Consider the following 22,866-nt stretch of genomic DNA (forward strand, 5'->3'; position numbering starts at 1 on the left):
CCGCGTCCATCCGCCGCCGCCGCTCCGGATGCAGCGCGTGTGCAGGTGCACGTGCGTCGCTCCGCGCGTGCCCGACAGAAGGAAACCCGCTGACGTACAGAGCCCCACAGACACCTGCGGTTACCTGCTGAGGCTGACTTCAGGGCGAGAGCAGGGACTGGAGAGAGGAACAAACATGGCTGTCTCTTTTCTATATTTTGTCATTCAACTTGGCGATGTCCGCATTTCAGTCCTGCTAGTGACGTCACATACCAACACGCCGCGAGCACGCGCACGCGCGTAGGCACGACTCTTTCCCTTCATATTCATACAGGAGTCATGATGCAGGAGTCATGATGCAGGAGTCATGATGCAGGAGTCAGAGTCATGATGCAGGAGTCATGATGCAGGAGTCAGAGTCATGATGCAGGAGTCATGATGCAGGAGTCAGTCATGATGCAGGAGTCAGAGTCATGATGCAGGAGTCATGATGCAGGAGTCAGAGTCATGATGCAGGAGTCATGATGCAGGAGTCAGAGTCATGATGCAGGAGTCATGATGCAGGAGTCATGATGCAGGAGTCAGAGTCATGATGCAGGAGTCATGATGCAGGAGTCAGTCATGATGCAGGAGTCAGAGTCATGATGCAGGAGTCATGATGCAGGAGTCAGAGTCATGATGCAGGAGTCATGATGCAGGAGTCAGTCATGATGCAGGAGTCAGAGTCATGATGCAGGAGTCATGATGCAGGAGTCAGAGTCATGATGCAGGAGTCATGATGCAGGAGTCAGAGTCATGATGCAGGAGTCATGATGCAGGAGTCATGATGCAGGAGTCATGATGCAGGAGTCAGAGTCATGATGCAGGAGTCATGATGCAGGAGTCAGAGTCATGATGCAGGAGTCATGATGCAGGAGTCAGTCATGATGCAGGAGTCAGAGTCATGATGCAGGAGTCATGATGCAGGAGTCAGAGTCATGATGCAGGAGTCATGATGCAGGAGTCAGAGTCATGATGCAGGAGTCATGATGCAGGAGTCATGATGCAGGAGTCAGAGTCATGATGCAGGAGTCATGATGCAGGAGTCAGTCATGATGCAGGAGTCAGAGTCATGATGCAGGAGTCATGATGCAGGAGTCAGAGTCATGATGCAGGAGTCATGATGCAGGAGTCAGTCATGATACAGGAGTCAGAGTCATGATGCAGGAGTCATGATGCAGGAGTCAGAGTCATGATGCAGGAGTCATGATGCAGGAGTCAGAGTCATGATGCAGGAGTCATGATGCAGGAGTCATGATGCAGGAGTCACGATGCAGGAGTCAGAGTCATGATGCAGGAGTCATGATGCAGGAGTCAGAGTCATGATGCAGGAGTCATGATGCAGGAGTCAGAGTCATGATGCAGGAGTCATGATGCAGGAGTCAGTCATGATGCAGGAGTCAGAGTCATGATGCAGGAGTCATGATGCAGGAGTCAGAGTCATGATGCAGGAGTCAGAGTCATGATGCAGGAGTCATGATGCAGGAGTCAGAGTCATGATGCAGGAGTCATGATGCAGGAGTCAGTCATGATGCAGGAGTCAGAGTCATGATGCAGGAGTCATGATGCAGGAGTCAGAGTCATGATGCAGGAGTCAGAGTCATGATGCAGGAGTCATGATGCAGGAGTCAGTCATGATGCAGGAGTCATGATGCAGGAGTCATGATGCAGGAGTCAGAGTCATGATGCAGGAGTCATGATGCAGGAGTCAGAGTCATGATGCAGGAGTCATGATGCAGGAGTCAGAGTCATGATGCAGGAGTCATGATGCAGGAGTCAGAGTCATGATGCAGGAGTCAGAGTCATGATGCAGGAGTCATGATGCAGGAGTCAGAGTCATGATGCAGGAGTCATGATGCAGGAGTCAGTCATGATGCAGGAGTCAGAGTCATGATGCAGGAGTCATGATGCAGGAGTCAGAGTCATGATGCAGGAGTCAGAGTCATGATGCAGGAGTCATGATGCAGGAGTCAGAGTCATGATGCAGGAGTCATGATGCAGGAGTCAGAGTCATGATGCAGGAGTCATGATGCAGGAGTCAGAGTCATGATGCAGGAGTCAGAGTCATGATGCAGGAGTCATGATGCAGGAGTCAGTCATGATGCAGGAGTCATGATGCAGGAGTCATGATGCAGGAGTCAGAGTCATGATGCAGGAGTCAGAGTCATGATGCAGGAGTCATGATGCAGGAGTCAGAGTCATGATGCAGGAGTCATGATGCAGGAGTCAGTCATGATGCAGGAGTCAGAGTCATGATGCAGGAGTCATGATGCAGGAGTCAGAGTCATGATGCAGGAGTCATGATGCAGGAGTCAGTCATGATGCAGGAGTCAAGAGTCATGATGCAGGAGTCATGATGCAGGAGTCAGAGTCATGATGCAGGAGTCATGATGCAGGAGTCAGAGTCATGATGCAGGAGTCAGTCATGATGCAGGAGTCAGAGTCATGATGCAGGAGTCATGATGCAGGAGTCAGAGTCATGATGCAGGAGTCAGAGTCATGATGCAGGAGTCATGATGCAGGAGTCAGAGTCATGATGCAGGAGTCATGATGCAGGAGTCAGTCATGATGCAGGAGTCAGAGTCATGATGCAGGAGTCATGATGCAGGAGTCAGAGTCATGATGCAGGAGTCATGATGCAGGAGTCAGTCATGATGCAGGAGTCAGAGTCATGATGCAGGAGTCATGATGCAGGAGTCATGATGCAGGAGTCAGAGTCATGATGCAGGAGTCATGATGCAGGAGTCAGTCATGATGCAGGAGTCAGAGTCATGATGCAGGAGTCATGATGCAGGAGTCAGAGTCATGATGCAGGAGTCATGATGCAGGAGTCAGTCATGATACAGGAGTCAGAGTCATGATGCAGGAGTCATGATGCAGGAGTCAGAGTCATGATGCAGGAGTCATGATGCAGGAGTCAGAGTCATGATGCAGGAGTCATGATGCAGGAGTCATGATGCAGGAGTCACGATGCAGGAGTCAGAGTCATGATGCAGGAGTCATGATGCAGGAGTCAGAGTCATGATGCAGGAGTCATGATGCAGGAGTCAGAGTCATGATGCAGGAGTCATGATGCAGGAGTCAGTCATGATGCAGGAGTCAGAGTCATGATGCAGGAGTCATGATGCAGGAGTCAGAGTCATGATGCAGGAGTCAGAGTCATGATGCAGGAGTCATGATGCAGGAGTCAGAGTCATGATGCAGGAGTCATGATGCAGGAGTCAGTCATGATGCAGGAGTCAGAGTCATGATGCAGGAGTCATGATGCAGGAGTCAGAGTCATGATGCAGGAGTCAGAGTCATGATGCAGGAGTCATGATGCAGGAGTCATGATGCAGGAGTCATGATGCAGGAGTCAGAGTCATGATGCAGGAGTCATGATGCAGGAGTCAGAGTCATGATGCAGGAGTCATGATGCAGGAGTCAGAGTCATGATGCAGGAGTCATGATGCAGGAGTCAGAGTCATGATGCAGGAGTCAGAGTCATGATGCAGGAGTCATGATGCAGGAGTCAGAGTCATGATGCAGGAGTCATGATGCAGGAGTCAGAGTCATGATGCAGGAGTCATGATGCAGGAGTCAGAGTCATGATGCAGGAGTCAGAGTCATGATGCAGGAGTCATGATGCAGGAGTCAGTCATGATGCAGGAGTCATGATGCAGGAGTCATGATGCAGGAGTCAGAGTCATGATGCAGGAGTCATGATGCAGGAGTCAGAGTCATGATGCAGGAGTCATGATGCAGGAGTCAGAGTCATGATGCAGGAGTCAGAGTCATGATGCAGGAGTCATGATGCAGGAGTCAGAGTCATGATGCAGGAGTCATGATGCAGGAGTCAGAGTCATGATGCAGGAGTCATGATGCAGGAGTCAGTCATGATGCAGGAGTCAAGAGTCATGATGCAGGAGTCATGATGCAGGAGTCAGAGTCATGATGCAGGAGTCATGATGCAGGAGTCAGAGTCATGATGCAGGAGTCAGTCATGATGCAGGAGTCAGAGTCATGATGCAGGAGTCATGATGCAGGAGTCAGAGTCATGATGCAGGAGTCAGAGTCATGATGCAGGAGTCATGATGCAGGAGTCAGAGTCATGATGCAGGAGTCATGATGCAGGAGTCAGAGTCATGATGCAGGAGTCATGATGCAGGAGTCAGAGTCATGATGCAGGAGTCATGATGCAGGAGTCAGAGTCATGATGCAGGAGTCAGAGTCATGATGCAGGAGTCATGATGCAGGAGTCAGAGTCATGATGCAGGAGTCATGATGCAGGAGTCAGAGTCATGATGCAGGAGTCATGATGCAGGAGTCAGAGTCATGATGCAGGAGTCATGATGCAGGAGTCAGAGTCATGATGCAGGAGTCAGAGTCATGATGCAGGAGTCATGATGCAGGAGTCAGAGTCATGATGCAGGAGTCATGATGCAGGAGTCAGAGTCATGATGCAGGAGTCATGATGGGATGTACAGGGGAGACAGCCCCGGACAAACGACTGGAAAATGACAATGTCAAACATACAAAAACTCATTGTCATTTATGTTTTGTTTTATTTTATTGCATTATTGTAGGTCAGTGTAGTCCGAGTTTCGTTGTAGATAAAGATTCAGTTGTAGTCATCATGTTTTGACTATCATCCAAGGGTCATTCTCAATCTGCGGATAATGTCTGAGAGATATTTATTCTACCCTGAGTAGGCCCTGCACACCGGGCGGAACCTCCTGATAAAGGCTGTTTACAGTTGCACTAGATCTGAATGTCGGTGTAATCCCTCATTCGTCCAGGCGTGTTCCATAGTAGAAAAAGCTTCAGTTGTAGTCATCTGGACTCAGTTAGAAAAAATAATATATATAATATTTTTTCTAACTGAGTCCAGATGACTACAACTGAAGCTTTTTCTACTAGATCTGAATGACTCTTGGCATCATTGTAGTTCATTTGAAACAAATCTTGAACAATGACGACTCCTCAAGGACTGAGTTTGGTATTCAAATCTAAAAAAAACAAAAACAATATAATGAACAAAAGTGGACAACCAGGTGGACGACCTGTATAAAAACAGTTGTAAAGAAAAGAAACGTATGACTTCCAAAAGTTACCTGGTTGTGTCGGGGGCTGTAGTGTGACCCTGTTAGAGGGTTTAGATGCTCTGGAAGCTCTTTTGTTGTGCTCTTTGTGGTCCTGTAGCCAAACATCAGAGAGCCGTTCAGAAAGGATGAGTACATTTATTTAAGGAACATAAAATATATGTTTTAACCTCTGCCAGTAAAGACTATCAAATTAGGAGCATCAGCCCATTGTAGGGACTATTTTACTTACCGAGAATTTCAATTGAATTACAACAAATATATAGACATTTGTGATTGGTTTATAATGCGATACATATTATTTAGTTGTTACTGTTGGTTAAGCCTTTAGTTCTAGAGAGGATATTAGCAGTGACAGGCAGGTAGATGATGTCTGTCTCAGTGTGGATGGTGATATCTTGCGTGAGCGGTTTTCCAGTCTCAGTTTCTCCAGGTTGGGCTGAGTACAAGGCGAGCAACTGAATGTGTAGCTCAATGTGTAAACCGGCTGCCACCTGAGAAGGAAATGAACAATAACACGCAGAAAGGAAACAAGCAGATGAAGGAATTAGCATTTAGAGAAGACTTACAGGCCCAGGATTGTAGAGCACACGTAGACCTGTAGAAGGAGGAGGCTGTTTGATATTGAATCTTAGAAGAAAAACAAAAAAACATTTGTGTTAGTTCTAGGACAGGGGTGGGCCATATTCAAATCCAGGCAAGTAACGGAGGGCCGGCCCGAGATCATTGGTGTGAAAAAAATACAATTAAATCACATTAAATATCACTTTTCTGTCAAATATAGGCTATTGAATCTATTATTTAATTCATTCCAGGTCATCTTTATTAAGAATACAAGTGCAGACAGATGTTATAGGGGCCGGATTAAAACATGCCGAGGGCCACATCTTGCCCCTGGGGCCACAAATGCCCAGGTCTGTTCTAGGAAGAACAATAACATCTCCATCGGACACGAGCAGAACCACCAGAAACGTGACATAGTGCACCTTTAAATCTAATACTCACCTGCATGTGTCCACACCCACATTCTTCATGACCACAGTGACAGAGGAGGTCGTTCCCTCCAGCACGGGGCCAAACTCTACACTGGGCGGGTGGAGGTGGAAGCCCCTCACTGTGTAATCTGGGTTTATGAGAGAAATGGTGCGACACCTTCTCCTCACTGGCTCCTCCACAGACCAAAACTAGAAGGAGACGTTCATCATGAGCGAGAGAGGCTTTTACATATTTATTGAAATGAGTGCTGTACCTGGTGATTGGGCACACTACAAGGCTTAGTGGTCTTGATGCACGTGGGCAGTTTGACTTTGGATTTTCTGGGTTGGCCGGTCACATCGACGTTGACAGATTTGTACGGCGCAGATGGAGTCTTTGAAGTGCTTTCCGCTGAAGAGAACACACGGGACATATTCAACATCATATATATCATATTGTGTCATCAAAACATGGAGCTAATTAAAGGTGGTGGGAAGTTAAGAATTCTATGGTCATTATTATTGCTGTAACCGTGTTAAAATGTGAATGTTTTTACCTGGTTTATTGTAATTATCTGTCATTACTGGGCCTATTTATAGCGAAATATAATGTATGTTAGAAAATCTGACATAAATGTGAACCCAACTTATGCCAAATTCAAATTAAGCGTAGCTACTTGATCTATATACATGCATGTAATTGGCTGGCGTGTGCACAGCTTGACTCCGGCTTGTTTGTCCTAAAAATAGCACTTAGAGCGTGTCCTTCAGTGTTTTCAGATGGATTAAAAGACGTGGTCGGAGGTTAATTACAGCGAGAGCAATTCTTCAGTTCAGAACTCACCTGCAGACTGATGAAGAGGGTCAGTGGGGCTTTTAGCAGCGACTTTGAACGCCGTTCGGCTGTAGAAAGAACAGACGTAGGAGCTGTTTAATGAGCTAAAACAGGAGGGATTGTGTTTACAGAAACCTTATTGTCCATTATGAACTGTATATAGTACCTTGGTGACAAAGAGGTTCTTGACTTTGTGGGTTTTGGGGCTATAGTTAAAAAGATACAAAAAGTGTGACGTTAAAGTGGATTGGAGAGTGTGCTCTATTACATTTAAACTTACATGGTATTTTTTTAGGCTTTTCTTTTCTTTCTACTTTAGGTTTTTGCAACACTGGGGAAACTTGATTCCTTGTGTCAGATATTTCTTGATGTAGCAGAGTCTAGAGGGCACAACAAACAAAACAACGTGAAAAACATGTTAATTAAAAACCTTAAAAATTGTATGCAATGCCTTTTAAATACAAATCACCTCATAAAGTGGCAGATTCTCTAAATGGAAATAAGGAACAACAGTGTTCTTTCTCAAAGCGTCTCGGCACGCTTTTTCCTCACACAGCTCCCGTCTGGAAAAATACATTAAAGAGGACACCATTCATCACTTAAACTCCAATAGCATACTGATGAGGCCATTTTTTTACCTATACAGTGCGAGTCTCCCTGTCCATTGTGAATCGCTTCCAATGGCAAAACTACACGACAAAGCAACAACATTACATTTATGTTCTAAAATATACAGCTGTACATTTGCTGTGACCTTTACCTCACACATTCTGGAGTGATTGTGGCTTCAGAAGCTCCAGATTCAACTGGGCCTCCAATCCCTTGCATGTAAAGACTACTTATGTCTAAAAAGAACATCGATTACTATATTATGTTGAACGTTTGGTACACTGAAACATATAAGTGCAAACCTTCACTGACCTGAGATCTGCTTTTCAGTGCTGCACGATGACTCTTCCTCTTCTGCAAAAGACTAAACAATTCACGGTATTTAAGCACATTGTAAGCCTGTAATTTAAAGGTTTTTTTTTGCTCCGTGCTCACCAGAACTAGATTGAGCAGATCACTGGCATGGCCGCTTTCCTTCTCTGAACGAGGGTCTTTAATCCTCATCTGTTCAGATCGTTGCTCCTTTTCCATCAAACGTTCAATGTATTCCTATAGTCACAGTCGCACCAACAATCTAAACATTCGGTGCTCCCAATATGAGTCGACAATATATATTCTCATGTATTTGTCCTAACCTTGAGCTGTGTGTCCAGAGTGTCGCTGAGTGGAGACGTGAACGGCCGGTGCTGCTGCAGTTCCCTCATCTCCAGCACTTTGGGACAACTCCTCAAGGGCAGATTCTGTGTCACTGAACCACCACACCTGGGAGTGAACGACAGAGCCCTACACTGTACCAACACGCATCTGTCTGTGCCAAAAGGAGGGCCGGCAGTCACTTTCTAGGTTGGGGAAATAAATAAATGAAGAGATAAAAATAGGAAAAAGTGTGTAAATGGGTTGGTAGGTTGGTAAGCGCGTGAGATTTGGGGGCGTGTTTGTGGCGAGCTGCACCTCTGCTCTGGGGAAGTCGTTCAAGCTGCGGTTTCTGAGGTGCGGGGGAGTGATGTCGGCCTTTTGTTTTGCTAAAAACCACTGCGACCACATGCTCTCGTGACAAGGCCTCAGGATGGTGATGCCATACTCGTCTGCAATAAGACAATAGCAACGTGTTACCGCCTGACTAAACTTATTCATCTATTTATTATAAGTTCAATACAATCCACTTTTGGTGTCTGTAATCCATAAAGAAAGAGTTAAAGGGAATATGTCGGTGTAATCCCTCATTCGTCCAGGCGTGTTCCATAGTAGAAAAAGCTTCAGTTGTAGTCATCTGGACTCAGTTAGAAAAAAAATAGACGTTTCGACTCTCATCCAAGAGTCATTGTCAATAACAGAATTTAGGTCGGAACTCCGATATCAGAATATCGGAGTTCCCGACCTAAATTCTGTATATTCACTTCCTGTCATTTTTGTACACTCATTCCAGTCAAAGCTTAATTTACACCAAGAAACATTACATTCTAAACCTCAATTCAACAAAATAAATATATCATATATTTTCATTTGTCAAATAAAAAAAATGGTGACATCAGATGAGTTTTTGCCCAGCGTTTGCTGGGTAATTTCCTTGTGTGATGTCATCAATTACAAACAGGAAGTGACGTTTTAAACCAAAATTCTAAACATATTTAACTGCATTTTAGTTTGATGAGTCGTCCGACCTGTCAGAGGCACTTTAATTAATATAGTTTATTAAGCACCATTGAAGATTAGGTTTAGGAATTACGATTTGTTGAGTGATTATTAAGCCTCTATTTGTTCACTTTGAATCATGCTTTACAAAGGCAGGAATCAGTGTAGTTATTATAAAGTGTTAGTTGACAAAGCTGTGTTTGTACCTTCTGTGTCGGGCAGTGGTTCCTTCATGATTGCCACAGTGGGTTCAGAGTAAGCCTGAAAAAGCAGCTCCTCCACCGTCTGAGTGAGGAGCAGTTCAGTCCCCGAGCCGTTTTCATGGGCAATAAAAAGCCTGGAACACATGATATTTATGACATATGTTCTAAAATACTTCTGAACAGCCAATGATTGCAGGACTTTTTTTTTTACTGTAAATAGGCTCAGACTATTGTAGGTGGTAATATAATTCATTAATTTAAAGTGCATATGACAGGTTTTTACCATTCTTTGACTATATGGTGTCTTTCTACCTGTTGTACATAAAAATTATAGTTTTACACCAATCGAGAAGGTATTTGGGGGGAAAAGTCGAAGATTCTGTAGGCAATGACAGGAAGTGACACTCTAGGGACTCGTTCCAGTTAAAGTTTAATTTACACAAAGAAACTACTAAATATTAATTCAACAAAGTAAAGGTGCTCTCATATATTTCTATTTGACAATTTTTTGCCTGAATAATTTCCTAGTGTGATGTCATGGATTACAAACAGGAAGTGGAATTCTAAACCTAAAAAATGTGCGATTCTGTGCTAATTTTTTTGGCAAAATTTTAAGTACATACATTTTAACAGTATTTTAATTGAATGAATAGTCCAACTTGTCATAGGCACTTTAACTAGTAAGTCATTATACAGTTAAGTTGTATAAACAGCTTGGACGTATCACCTTGGGCTGTGTTCATAGCGTTTTTCAGATCCAGTTCTGTCCCCTTCGCCGTCTTTTACACATCGACTTGAAGCTGGACTTAAAAAAGATATTGTCCCGTCCTCCATCACCTGTAGTGAGAAAAACAGACTGAGAGGTTAGAAACTGCGATGTGACACAGCGTGTACTCTTGTAATTTGCTTTTTTTTTGTTGGCGGCGGCGCAAACAAGCTGACACAACCCGCCCCCGTCCTCGAGCTGCCTGCCCCAATCTTTAAATAGAAGTTTTATTACAGCTCTGACAAAGATGCTCGTCAGTATGCAAGTCTTATACTATTGTGCCTCTTGGACAATCGTTTTTTTCAATGAAAGGCGTCTCAGTATGTGATCTGCATTATAGATTTGTTGTGTAGACTGTTTATTTATATGTCTAGCTTTTAATGGTGTTTGGTGTATTTTTCTCCAAATGTATTATGGATATATTGGCGTAAATAAAAATACCAAATTGTTATTTACGTTTTAATGTTTTAATTTGTGCATAGGACTTGTTGATTTATATGTTTTATATGAATAGATTTGGATTGGACATTATAATTTTTCCATTATTATTAGTATTATCTTTATTTTATTTTATCTTTATTTTTCCCTTCCATTCCTTATTAGGAAATGAGAGGTTTTGTCTGTAGGAGTTTTTGTTTATAAGAGTTTTGTTTATAAGAGTTCTTCTATTAAGACTTCCTATAAGTTATCTGTCCTTTTCCTCTGTATCTACCTGCGTTGCAACAATGAAATTTCCCCATGTGTGAACAATAAAGGAATATCTTATCTTATCTTAATTTGAAAATGTCATTATTATAATTTGTTTATATTAGACATTTGTGTTGCACCTCCAGTATATCATATTTAGGAGAATATAAAACAATAAACCACTGAAATACAGGCTGAGTCTATGGTTATATCTATGATTCTGTCTCCTTCTGCTGACGATACGTATGATGGCGTTTTTATGGTCCCATTACGCGCATGAGCTAATGCCGACCTCTCGCTCTCGGCACCGACCTGAAAGAGGTTACCGTCCGGATCCGTCACGTCGCAGGCCACGCCGTCGCAGTGACTCATGGTGTACGTCCCACACCGGCTTATGGCGGCGCCTCCTGGTCGGGGCGTGTCGAGCGGGTCGGACATGTACACGCACTTTCCGTCGCTGTGGATCTGGAGTAAGCCCACACTAGAAGGAAACACCTAGAATGGCAGAAACTACTTTATCTATACATCAAAAACATGTCCATTGAAAGCAAAAATCAATAATATGTAGGTTGTGCAATACTGACTTAACCATGTGCAATACCGTCGTATTCATGTGCAATTACTGTCGTACTCACACGCAATGTCACATTCATGTGCATATAACTGATGTAAATAGAGTGTTTACTTTACCATTATTATTATTAGTATTATCTTCTTACGCTAGCCGTTTTTATTTTATTATTTTATTTTTTATCTGTATTTTTCCCTTCCATTCCTTATTAGGAAATGAGAGGTTTTGTTTATAAGAGTTTTGTTTATAAGAGTTTTGTTTATAAGAGTTCTTCTATTAAGAGTGTTTTTATCTGTTATCTGTCTTTTTCCTCTGTATCTACCTGTGTTGCAACAATGGAATTTCCCCATGTGTGGACAATAAAGGAATATCTTATCTTATCTTATTTTGGTTATAGTCAAATGTAATAACAGTTTATTCTGGGAGTTTAATCTTTACTGCGATTGGTTAAACTTGCTTGTCATATCTTACACTTTGAGATGACCAATAATAGAGAAGCAGATTAACCACAAGAAATCACAAGAAATACCCTTCTTCTCGGCAAAGAAAAAGTACAAAATACCCTGTTTACTGAGAAGCCCTGAATGACTATATAACATCAAAATTGACATATCATCACAGAGTCAGATCACAATTTGATTAGATGTTTTACGGCCCCGCCCGAGCACAAAGCTGTAACTTGGCAGTGAGAGAAACACAATAGCGTGCATCTTCTGCTGCATATAAACTCTCATGTGATGGCAGCGTCTTCTCTCACCTGAAACGCCCCGTCGGTGTTCCCTGTGATGACGGTGCCATCTGCCAGGAAGACATGAGCCATTCGCCGATCCGGATACATGACCACAGTGGCACAGCCCTCCTTCTCCACGAGAACTACTTTCTCTTTGATCGGCACGCCCTCGTTTTCACTGCTTATTCGGCTCCCGGACAAACTTGCGCTGCTGTTTTCGGAAGTGGTCGGAGCTCTTTCCTTATTGCCGGGCTCCAAATCGGTGTCGTCCCCGCGGTCGTCCTCCAGGCTCAGTGGACACTCTGGAGAGGACTTATGAGGTGTACTGGAAGGCCGCTCTCCTAGAAGCCAGAAGATATTATAACATTTTCCCAAAAAATATGAATTATAAAATGTGAATCTGTATTTTGTCTTAAGCTTCTTATACATTTACATTACCCAGCTTATACGGTGCCTATTTACAGTAGATTTTCACTAATATTTGGTTGGTCCTTTAAAAATAAGTGTAAATCTTCTGTAATATGCTGCTTTGTTTAATTACGCACATGTGGTCTATATATATATATATATAAGTGTATAAATGAACATTGTCTCTGTTGGTCCATACTATACATGCGCTCGCACATCCGGGAACTTGCGCAGTGGCAACAGAGTCCGCCATTTTGAAAGGGGCACAACAGCACGTCTACTACATACAAAATCCAGGAAATATGAGGCCAAAATGCCCAAAACCTGCTTAATCTGTTAGGACATTGCTCTGTTGACTGAGCAAGAAATTATAGCTTTGTCGTGTACCTTAGTTTGCCGTTATCGTCTGAAGAATCAAAGTATTCGTAGCTCATTATGCCGTAGAAAAGGATGCAGTCGTGTTGGTTTTTAATATATCGCGTGCCCCTTTTAAAATGGCTGCTATGGGGAAGTCCCAGCTGTATGACGTCCCAGCGAACGCATGTATTTGAGATTTTGCCTGCGAACATTTAACCGCTTGCATGTTATAATTGCTTTACAGTTTATGATAAATGCAGTCAGTTGCGTTCCACCTCTGTGTATGACCAGAGAGTCTTCGTAGAGAGTAGTGATTCTGGTCCCGTCTGTGTGCTCCACCGTCATTGACCCATCGGGGCTTTGCACGGACACCACTCGATCCTCCCTGGTCTGCATCACCTGAGGTCAGTAAGTCAAGGTTATCCGAGAGCTGGAACTCGCTTTGTTCGAGAAATAGGCCTCAAACTGAAGACACATTCACCTCTTTGGTCACTGGGTCTGTGGCTTTAAAAACTAGGAGTCGTGGAGCGGTGGGTGAACGCTTGTGGCTGGTCCCGACGGTGGAAAAGCGGACTCCAGATGGCGTTGTTGTTGACCAAATTCCTCTCTCCGTTTCTTCATTTTCTGCGGGGCTTTGTTCTGTGCGGACGATCAGAATGACACAGAGGTACAGCACTGAATGCAAATGAATTGACACAGTGCAATGATCAAATTGTCATTCTTATTGTAAGTTGAACCTTTTGAGTCATCGTCTTGAGTCGTGTCATCAGTGCCAGAGACGGGCCCCGAATCCTGACTGGAACTCACAGCTCCATCCGCAAACAGCACCTGAGAGACAGAAAGGTAAGAAAGCCTTCAGTTTTAGTTGGAATACTGTACTATTTGTTGTATTTGAAGATTTTGAAGGTTTTGCTGTCCGTAGATACATTTGTTCACTGTATTAAAAAGAAATGTTACACTTGATTTGACCCGTTTTACTTGCATCGCATATATCAAGTCTACAAACTATTTTTAATCTTACGGAAGTGAAGTAGCGCGAGAGAAGAGCCCACCCAAGACACAAAAACATAGATTATAAGTATATATTTTAGTATCTGTAACCAAAACAATGATTAGACCTGAAATAAGTCAAACAATTAAACTCCTTTACCCTCACATTTGGGCCTTTACCCAGCATTTAGTACTCCCTTGCATGTATTTGTACCATTGTGGAACCGTCTTTCATATTCCGGACTACAGCCCCTTGACTCGTGACCAGGCGAGACACTTCTTTAGACAGAGACACATCAGGAATCTCGGCTGTGTTTCCTTCTCCGTGCAAAGGGAAGCTCTGCCGGACGAGCATGCCCAGCTCTTCAGACGGCACACCTAAGACAGGAAGTACGGAGCTAATGTATGAAGTCATTAAGTACACGTCTGTCCCGGCATAACTCTGCGTCGAGGGCACTTTAAACTGACTACCGGTGGTTTAATCTCTAAAAGACAGACACAGACACTGACCTTGTGAATCCTCGCGTAGCAACTGCAACAGGAGGCCATTGGGGAGAGACAGGCTGAGGCTGTTAAAAGGGACTAACCCAGTTTTAACCTCCTAAAATGTACAAAAAACACACAGTTTAAATTAAAAGCAGAGGGGAATTGAGTCATGCAAGTACAGTAGAGTGAAGGTGAAGCGTAGAATACCTTTTTATTTAACAGCGGATGTCAAGAAAATGAATAAATATGATGATTGTGACCATTTTGGAAACGTAATTAAGTTATTTCCAATTCGATATTTACTCCAAAAACGTACAGTGCTGCTTGACTTACATTTGAGTCACATACAGTACTGTTGTCATACGTGCGTGTGTCCCAAACCTGAGCTACTGGCGGTTCTGTCGGACTCGATGGATTCTCGGGCTTGTTTTGTAACTTTGCTTGTGTTTCCTTGACGTTATCGGGGATTTTGCTCGCCGCTGCTTTAACATTCTCTGAAAACAAACAAACAAAAGCAGCCAGTTATCGTCTCTGGCACAGTATCCGAGTACGGAGGAAGTTCAGACGGTGTTAAAACCTGTGTGTTGTCCCGTTGGGCCGTAGCAACTGTACGCAAGGCGGATCCCATTGTCCAGCGCGGCGGTCAGAGAGCCCTGCCTCACTCGAACTGTTCCTGCAGACACTGACACGGAAAAGAAAAGCAGACCGGTCGTTTCAGTTCAAGGTCAAATATAAAGGACGTCCTGTTTCGTACAGAAGTAATACACGAGACACATACCTTTGTTTCCCTCTTTAGGCGTCGTATTCGGTGCGACACTGTGGTTTACATGTGTGTGGAAACTATGGCCGTCCTTTTTAACAACGACTTTCACTAGACTGGAACCTACAGTCAAAAAAGAAAATAAAATAAATTGACAAGCTATTTTTATTCACTATTTACAACAAGCATTACAGTGAATATCAGCTCGTTTCATTCAATGGCTGAAACTATTTATCGTATTAATCACAACCGGTGTTTAAATGGGATAATGTGCGACTAATTTAGTTATCAAATAAGCATTTTCAGGCTTCAAGCGGTTTTGTGACTCGGGCAAACAATTAGCAAATGAAAAACATCACTTTTATTTAATCTGGGTCAAATTTGGAACACATTTCATATTCACAGCCCTTTAAAGACCACTCATTCCACTAAACATAATTACTAAACATAATTATAGTTAAGATTTGACTGAACATCATGCGTAGTTTGTACTTTCTGGATGGACGTGGGCATCAAACACAACACTGAGGATTTGAAAAGACCGAAAAGAAAAATCACATGTATAATAACTCTATAATTGAGATTGGCGGCTACTTAACCTAAATTATTTCACCAAATCAATTTAAGAAATGTCACAAAATACTAAGTTATTGAGTGTCTGCATAATGACACTATATGTTTTTTATTTTTATATTTTCCATATCAAAACTTCGGTAAGTTTCAACTTAACACTAACCGATTTCAACATTCAACAACTTGTACGTTTTGCAGTATTTTCAAAAGCATTAGTACTTTTTCCCCATAGAAATGAATGGGGCATTCAAATTATTATTCTTTAGGCTTTATTCTTTAGACTTTATTCTTTCTGCCACAACTCGGGTATTTTTGACCCCCTGAACATCAAAGAAAAGTCACGGGTCACCAAGTTTATAGACATATTTATTGTTCATTTCACCCATTCATTTCGCTGGTATCCAAATGTTATATTACCGCAATACTGTACTTTTACGCTAGCACGCAGACACTCGCAATGACTTCAGCCATTGCAAATGTTCTAGTTATCAACCATTGCCACTTTTCACACCTTTCACGTAGCTGGCTGTCTCCACGGCGACGCACCCTCCGTCTGAAGGGTAAAGGTGGTGACGCTGACCCGACACGTGGATGAACTCTCCGTCCATGTTGTAACCTGTGAACGCCTGCGGATTGAAACGCACTCATTCTAGGGTCACCTATGAAAAAACACTGTGATCACCGGCAATATTCATCGACGACGTCTCACATATAACTCTTCTTCTTCTTTGCTTTGCTCGATTTCCTTGGTTTTCCCGGAGCGGTCGGTGAGCGTCTTGTCTGAACTGGCCGTGTTGGCTCTGTTCTTCTTCGCACTCGGCTTCGCTTTCTCTTCCTTCTTGTCCTTAGGAGATGTTTTTGCCGGTTTGCCCTTCCCCATCTCTTTCTTGGATTTTTTGGCTAACTCCTCTTCTTTTAGCTTTTCCTGTGCCAGTTTCCATGCCTGTTTTTAATAATAATACGAGTGTCGTCAAATTAAAGTTAGCAGTTCCGCGGAGCGCTTTTTAAATGTGGTTTTGTTCCTCGATACAGACTTTGAGCGACTCTTTCCTGATCACTGGCTCTGGCTCCTTCTCGCTTGTGTCCTCCTCTGGCAAAATAAAAGTATTGCTTGAATACGCGTCAAAATAATTCACTGTTTACAAAAGCTTTAAACGAGCAGCCTTTAGTACCTTTTGGCGTTTCGACAGAAGGAACTTTATTCATTTCCTCCCTGTTAGACTCCTCCTCTTTTGTCCATTCCGAAATTTTATCTGCAACATTTTCTAAATATTTCCTAAAAAAAACACATAAAGAAACAAAATAAAGATTTGATTGTACGATAAAGAAAACGCTGGCCAAATTCCAACCTGAACTTGACGTTTGAGTGCAGCACTACAGCCCAAGACTCTTTGCAATGGCGATCCTCATCCATCAGATTGTGGCAATAAATGTAGAGAACCTGTTTTTTACTTCCTCTGAAAGTGTCCAAGCAGCGGTATTGCTCTGCGGCTTCTTGAAGAACCTACACAAAGACATATTGATGGGTTATTTTCAATCGTTCGGTCAAAAAGGTGTAGAAGCTGCACTCGTCACCTGTGGAAATGTGGCCGGGTTGTGGTGTTCGGTATAGTGCCAGTCAGAAAGGGATCTCTGTCTGCAACTTTGCATCGCTGATAACTCCAAATGAATGGGAACGTTCTTATTGACCTACGTGACGGCAACAAAAACACAAAATAAGGACAAATAAATAAGATATTAAAACATAAAACATATCAACAATACAATACTTTTGTGTTCGTGGCGTCTTCAGTCAGAAATGTTGGACCTTGAAGACAACAGATGTATGAAAATGACAAAATATGACATTATTTCATGCTGTGTTTAGTTAAATTATCATGTTTAATAACACCTTGGTTTTGCAGATGCCAAAGCTGTTGTTTAGCAAAAGACACGGGGTCGTCCCAGGGAATTGTGGTTGTTGTGACCGGAGTGGATCCTAAAGAGTCCAGTGGTTCAGTGGGTTTCAGCAGAACTCCCTCATGGTCCAGCTGAGTCAGGGGCATGCTCTCGAACACACTCTGATCAAGCCAACGCTCCACCTCAGGCCACGAGGCTGTATCTGTGTGGAGTCCATGCATCATACACGATTATAATTAAGGAAGACAACAAGGGGAAATACAGAAATCCATTATGACAACCATTGTAGCAGTAGTATTTTAGCTGCTGTTTGATGGCCATCCAGCAGGAGGCGTTCTTCTGCAGAGCAACAGAATGGATCAGGTCACACACTGGAGACAACCTCAGCATGTTCTTCTCCACCTCCGCAGGATTCAACTCCTCCACTGTCTAAGATGAAACATGAAATGTCAGTCACTTTAATGAGTGTGCCTGTATTTAAAAAAACAACAACAAAAACAGAATACTTTGCTGTTTCTTAAGCGTATTGCCCTTTCATCGTGATGCCTGAAGACCTGAGGGTCTGTAGTTTTCTCTTCCTTTGGTCCATACCTTTCCAAAAGTGTCTAAGAAAGAAAAAAAAACATTATCAAGACGTGAGTATTAATGCAATATTTTCATTGTTTATAGCACCATCTGGTGGGCATTTCTTTAAGTGTCACATAAACAAACCTCAAAAACATTCTATGACATTCATTCTATAACAGTAACTTTACTGTACACATATAGAATGGTGTATTGCGGTGTTGAGTTTGGAGTTGCTGTTTAAAATGTATATGGCATTTAAATTTTGTCACCAGAGTGATTTAAGCCCAGTGCTCACCCCTCCCCCTCCAGGTCATGTGATCTGCAAAAGGCGGCGTGGCCCCACCTCACACGCCACATCCCCCGCTCTGCTTTCTAGCTCATCTCCTCTGTGTTGAAACAGCTCTAGACTTTTCACACTGTTGCTGTTCAACCATTCTGTCCACATGTGTCTAAAGTTTACTCTGCATTCCAGGAAAAGTGACGTGCGAGCGTGCGGCCGGACGCCGCCGGGGAAAAAGGAAATGTGCATTGGCCGGGAATCGAACCCGGGCCTCCCGCGTGGCAGGCGAGAATTCTACCACTGAACCACCAATGCTACAAGAACATGCTGATGGCATATTACCCATAATTCCTTACTGCGGGAAATGCTGCGCTCTTACCTTTTTATCCTCTGGAGACACCATGGCGTTCAAACCGTCCAGCAAGTGCGTTTTCTCATCTTCTGTGTAAACCAGAGGAAGAAAGTGGTGGAGCAGATAGTTGACCAACTGCTGGTCTAAGAATGGGCCGGTGTCTGTAGATTCTTCGGGCTCACTAGGGGGAGCAGGAGGAACAGGCGGCTCTAAAGTCAGAACAACCTAAAAGAACAAATCAAATGAATGAAAATACTGCAAATAAAACATACTCAAGCTTCTATTAAACTGCATACAGACCTGTTCTAGCATGCAGTGCAACATAAGAGGGACAGAGCACGCTTCAGGTGGAACTGTGTCTAGTAGTTTGTTGTAGTGAGACATGTTCACATCAGTCGTGAGTGTTTCTAGACAAAAAACAGACACTTACTGAAGTAGGCTGTGTCATATAAGTTGTATAAGTATATCATTTTACCTTGTGTTGACTGGCTTTCTTCGGGTGCTTGTTTCTTTTTAGAGCGGTTGAGAGGAGCAGACACCACTGGCTAAAACAGAACAATATTTGAATATAAAAGGCAAGAATGAAAGATATACTGTATTATCTGAATGGATGGTGACGTGTACTTCAACAACAGGCTCCGGCGCACTCAGTTTGGGCACATCAATCAGTTTTATTCTGTCCAGATAGTGCTGATGCTGCCGACGCCAGTCCAGAGTATCATAGATGATGCACGCGATGCCTTCGAAAATACTGCTCCCCAATGTTAGCTGTGCGGAGGAGCAAAACTGTGGTCAATTCTGACACACAAAACCGATAGCGTCACAACGTTAGGCGCTCTTACCATATCTTCTGGTTCTTGTACGTTGACAGAAGGTTGACTAACGCTGTAGTTGAGTTCGACCACATCGTGGAGCTGTGAGTCTGGGGGGCCACTGTCCAAATGAGAGCGCAGACACGACCAGAAGACGTCCAACTGCTTAGTCCGAGCGGCAAGTCTCAACATGCGATCTTCATATTCCTCTTCTATGGGACACAACAAATGAGTTCAAACAATGCAGGTTCGTTTATCAAACCACGGCATGTATTTTCTCTTTTCATCTCATTTTATTAGCACATTCTTAATTTATGCATGCCACATTTGACTCTATAGATCAGGGGTGTCCAAACTTTTTTCACCAAGGGCCGCATTTTGACACTTAAACGGGGCAGAGGGCCACAAACAACTTGACAAATGTCGAATTTGTTGAATGACAAAGTGAATCATTCGAAATTTTGCATTTGACGTAATTGCAATGAGCCTCCACACCTTTAATTAGACATAGAACATTAATATTAGGTTTGTATAACAATTTTCCCAATTTCACAGTAAAAAGTACTAGTTTTTGTTGTTTGGGTCGACATAGCAGGAAGCTGGAGGGCCAACACAAATTGGTCTGAGGGCCGCATTTGGCCCCCAGGCCCTAGTTTGGACATGCCTGCTATAGATGTTGCTATCATTATTATTTCATCGTTCATTGTTTTGATGTTGCACCTATCGCCGAGACAAGCGTGCCCTTGTCGGAGATGGTTTCAGTCTCATCGCTGCTCTCAGTGTTTGGTTGTTCTCTCGTCTCCGGTGATAGTTTAATCACGTTGCATACCCGAACGCCGACGGAATCGAGCTCAGAAAATAAATCTGCTTGGTAAAATCCCACCATCAGGACGTAGTGCTGGGGCCCGTCATCTGGCTCGTCATCTTTAGTCGAAAAAAGCAAAAAAAGACAAGGGATATCAATCGTGAATGGTGTCGTTTCATGCACAGTATGTTGTCTATTTCCTGTTACCAATATAGTCAGGAGGGTCCACTTCATCTCTGCGTTTTAGCGAGGTAACCTTCTCCAGCACAGGGGAGGATACCTTTCCCTTCTTGTCTTTAGCTCCACCTTTACCTTTAGCAGCCGGCTTGGCCTTCACCGCTGCAGAATTAACCTTGAAGAAACAAAAGAAAATGCTGTTAACGTTGTTCTCCGACTACATTTACAGTGAATATAGGGTCGTGTACTCGCCAGCTTGTCCTGCTCGGCATCTCGTCTCTGCTTATCGTTGTTTTTTATTTGCAGTAATTGAAATTTGATGAGTTTTGCCAGGAGATTAAGAGGAATCTCGTCCCCGGCGTCGAGCAGCACCTTCGCAGGCTCTGTAACCTGGGAACACAAACGCACCAAAGTTAACTAAATAATACAAATAGAGAACGTATCAAAGGGAGATATACCTCAGAGAACATGGGGACGTTATCGTACTTCTTGTTCTTAGTGTTTCCATATTCATGAATCTGTAATTTCGCAATAATAGACATGTAAGTAACAGCATGATAATATGGAAAGACAATACGGTACGAAAGAGAACCTTAGCTTGGGTGTTGTCCCAGGACAACACGGAGAAAAGTTTGCGGGCTGGTTTCTGCACAGCTGCCACGAGCGCCTGGATCAACGCTTCGTCTTCAGGACAAGCCTCCACCACCAGGGACACGCAGGCCTTCCACGAATCCTGGAACCAACGTGATTATGTTGTTTCAAAATGTGATAACGTTACATCGATCACAAAGTGCATCAGTGGCCCGTCAAATCTGATACCAAGAATAATCAGATAACTCAATAATTAGGTCTTAAAGAAATAGGAAAATCACAAACATATGTAAGTGAATTTAAAACTGCTTTTGGAAGACAATTAATTTTCCCTTTTTTCGTCATCATTATACTTGCCCAAACCCTGCACAGATGTGAACAATCAGAGATAAATCAGATTACTCACATCAGATGTAACTGTTTGCATTATCAATAATCCGATAACTCCAGAAATCAGATATTGATCAGATTTGGGGATTTTGTGCACGTAAATATAGTGACAGTCAACAAAGTGCAGGAAACCATCTTACCACTAGATGTCGTTGTTTTTTATTTCAAGTGTAGTGAAGTTCTACATTTGATATATTTTGAGGAAATGCAACAAATAATGTTTCAAACTATTCATAACACTTATCTTATGATGATGTTGCTAACGTTAGCTACAGCAACTTGCTAATAATACATGTTATTTAAGCTAGCGAGAGTTAATTGGCACGTGTTTTCCACCGTAAGCGAGTCAAAACACGCGGAAATACACGATAATTAGTCAATATTGTAATAAAATAATTAACTGCAAAATGACAACATAGCTACAAAGTATGTGAAGTTGAGATAAAGCCGAACAAACCTCTTCAAACAGTTCATTAGTCAGAGCAGCTTCCCAGTTCTTGTTTCCCGCATCCTTTTTGGCCGAGTTCTTCGCTCGCTTTGGCGCCATTGCAGTTTTATTTTTTATTTTATTTTAATTCACAAAACAATAGTATTTTAACATATAAAGGCATAAACCTCGTCCTGGGTTTGTTTTTGTAATTTCACCTCCGCCTGCACAGCCTGGCTTTGTGCAGTGCGTTACCATAGCGACAACCGAACACAAAAGATGGGCCATCCGAGCCACCGTAAACAACTTTACGTACGATACAACAAAAAGGTGACGTAATAAAGCATTCGCCTTTAGTTATCGTAGATATTTATTCTAGAGTGACGGTGCAATAAAATAACGACACAGTCACTATTAGTTACCGTAGCTCTTTATTATCAATCTTTATATTAACCACGTGTCACAGGGCGCAGCTTTTGTCCGATTTTAGTCATTCAAATTTCGTTTTGTTGCCATTGCACAGCATCTAGTATTTTATATTAAATCAAAAGACTGAACTTGTTGACTAGTTTCACAGATTCATTTTTTGTATAGGTTATGACGTTTTAAAAAAATATTTCGTGTTTCGCAACTAGATGACAGTATTGAGTCCAAAAGCATGTCAGTCACTGCTTTCATATGAAGGTTATTTTGTGTCTTTATAACGATTTTTTTTTTGACATCGAATTTTTTTTACATCGAGTTTAAAAAAAAATTAATCGTATTTATATACAATTAATATTTTTACTAGATACGAAAAAAATCGATGTAAAAAAAAATCGATATAAAAAAAATGTGTAATATAATACAAAAATACAAAAAAAATACAAAAAAAACACAAAAAAAA

The 22,866-nt window shown here is 42.6% G+C and overlaps 1 protein-coding gene and 1 non-coding gene across 2 annotated transcripts; both read right to left on the reverse strand.

Annotated features, from left to right (window-relative positions):
* Window positions 1-4,917: 4,917 nt before the first annotated feature.
* On the reverse strand, window positions 4,918-22,211 carry spag17 (sperm associated antigen 17). Its single transcript, XM_072459448.1, has 49 exons — window positions 22,011-22,211; window positions 21,165-21,305; window positions 21,031-21,090; window positions 20,821-20,962; window positions 20,603-20,734; window positions 20,311-20,514; window positions 19,621-19,802; window positions 19,403-19,546; window positions 19,254-19,323; window positions 19,079-19,185; window positions 18,806-19,003; window positions 18,086-18,184; window positions 17,861-18,008; window positions 17,572-17,781; window positions 17,450-17,487; window positions 17,256-17,369; window positions 17,030-17,184; window positions 16,853-16,956; window positions 16,715-16,770; window positions 16,390-16,623; window positions 16,192-16,306; window positions 15,120-15,230; window positions 14,925-15,029; window positions 14,729-14,841; window positions 14,372-14,462; window positions 14,076-14,239; window positions 13,609-13,699; window positions 13,353-13,510; window positions 13,147-13,270; window positions 12,134-12,447; window positions 11,118-11,300; window positions 10,080-10,189; window positions 9,356-9,486; window positions 8,469-8,602; window positions 8,153-8,356; window positions 7,953-8,066; window positions 7,830-7,881; window positions 7,669-7,753; window positions 7,547-7,597; window positions 7,378-7,471; window positions 7,189-7,288; window positions 7,075-7,114; window positions 6,918-6,976; window positions 6,349-6,485; window positions 6,105-6,283; window positions 5,669-5,729; window positions 5,431-5,593; window positions 5,112-5,216; window positions 4,918-5,006 (listed from the first exon to the last, which is right to left on the reverse strand). The coding sequence occupies exons 1-49, from the start codon at window positions 22,098-22,100 to the stop codon at window positions 4,981-4,983; spliced, it is 6,042 nt and encodes a 2,013-aa protein (XP_072315549.1). The 5' UTR covers window positions 22,101-22,211; the 3' UTR covers window positions 4,918-4,980.
* On the reverse strand, window positions 18,671-18,741 carry trnag-gcc (transfer RNA glycine (anticodon GCC)). Its single transcript has one exon. It is a non-coding gene; the product is annotated as a tRNA-Gly (tRNA).
* Window positions 22,212-22,866: the final 655 nt, after the last annotated feature.

Source organism: Eucyclogobius newberryi, unplaced genomic scaffold, assembly GCF_026437365.1.
Source record: "Eucyclogobius newberryi isolate DKJ021-1_F unplaced genomic scaffold, fEucNew1.0.hap1 SCAF_22, whole genome shotgun sequence".
Classification (NCBI taxonomy): Eukaryota; Metazoa; Chordata; class Actinopteri; order Gobiiformes; family Gobiidae; genus Eucyclogobius; species Eucyclogobius newberryi.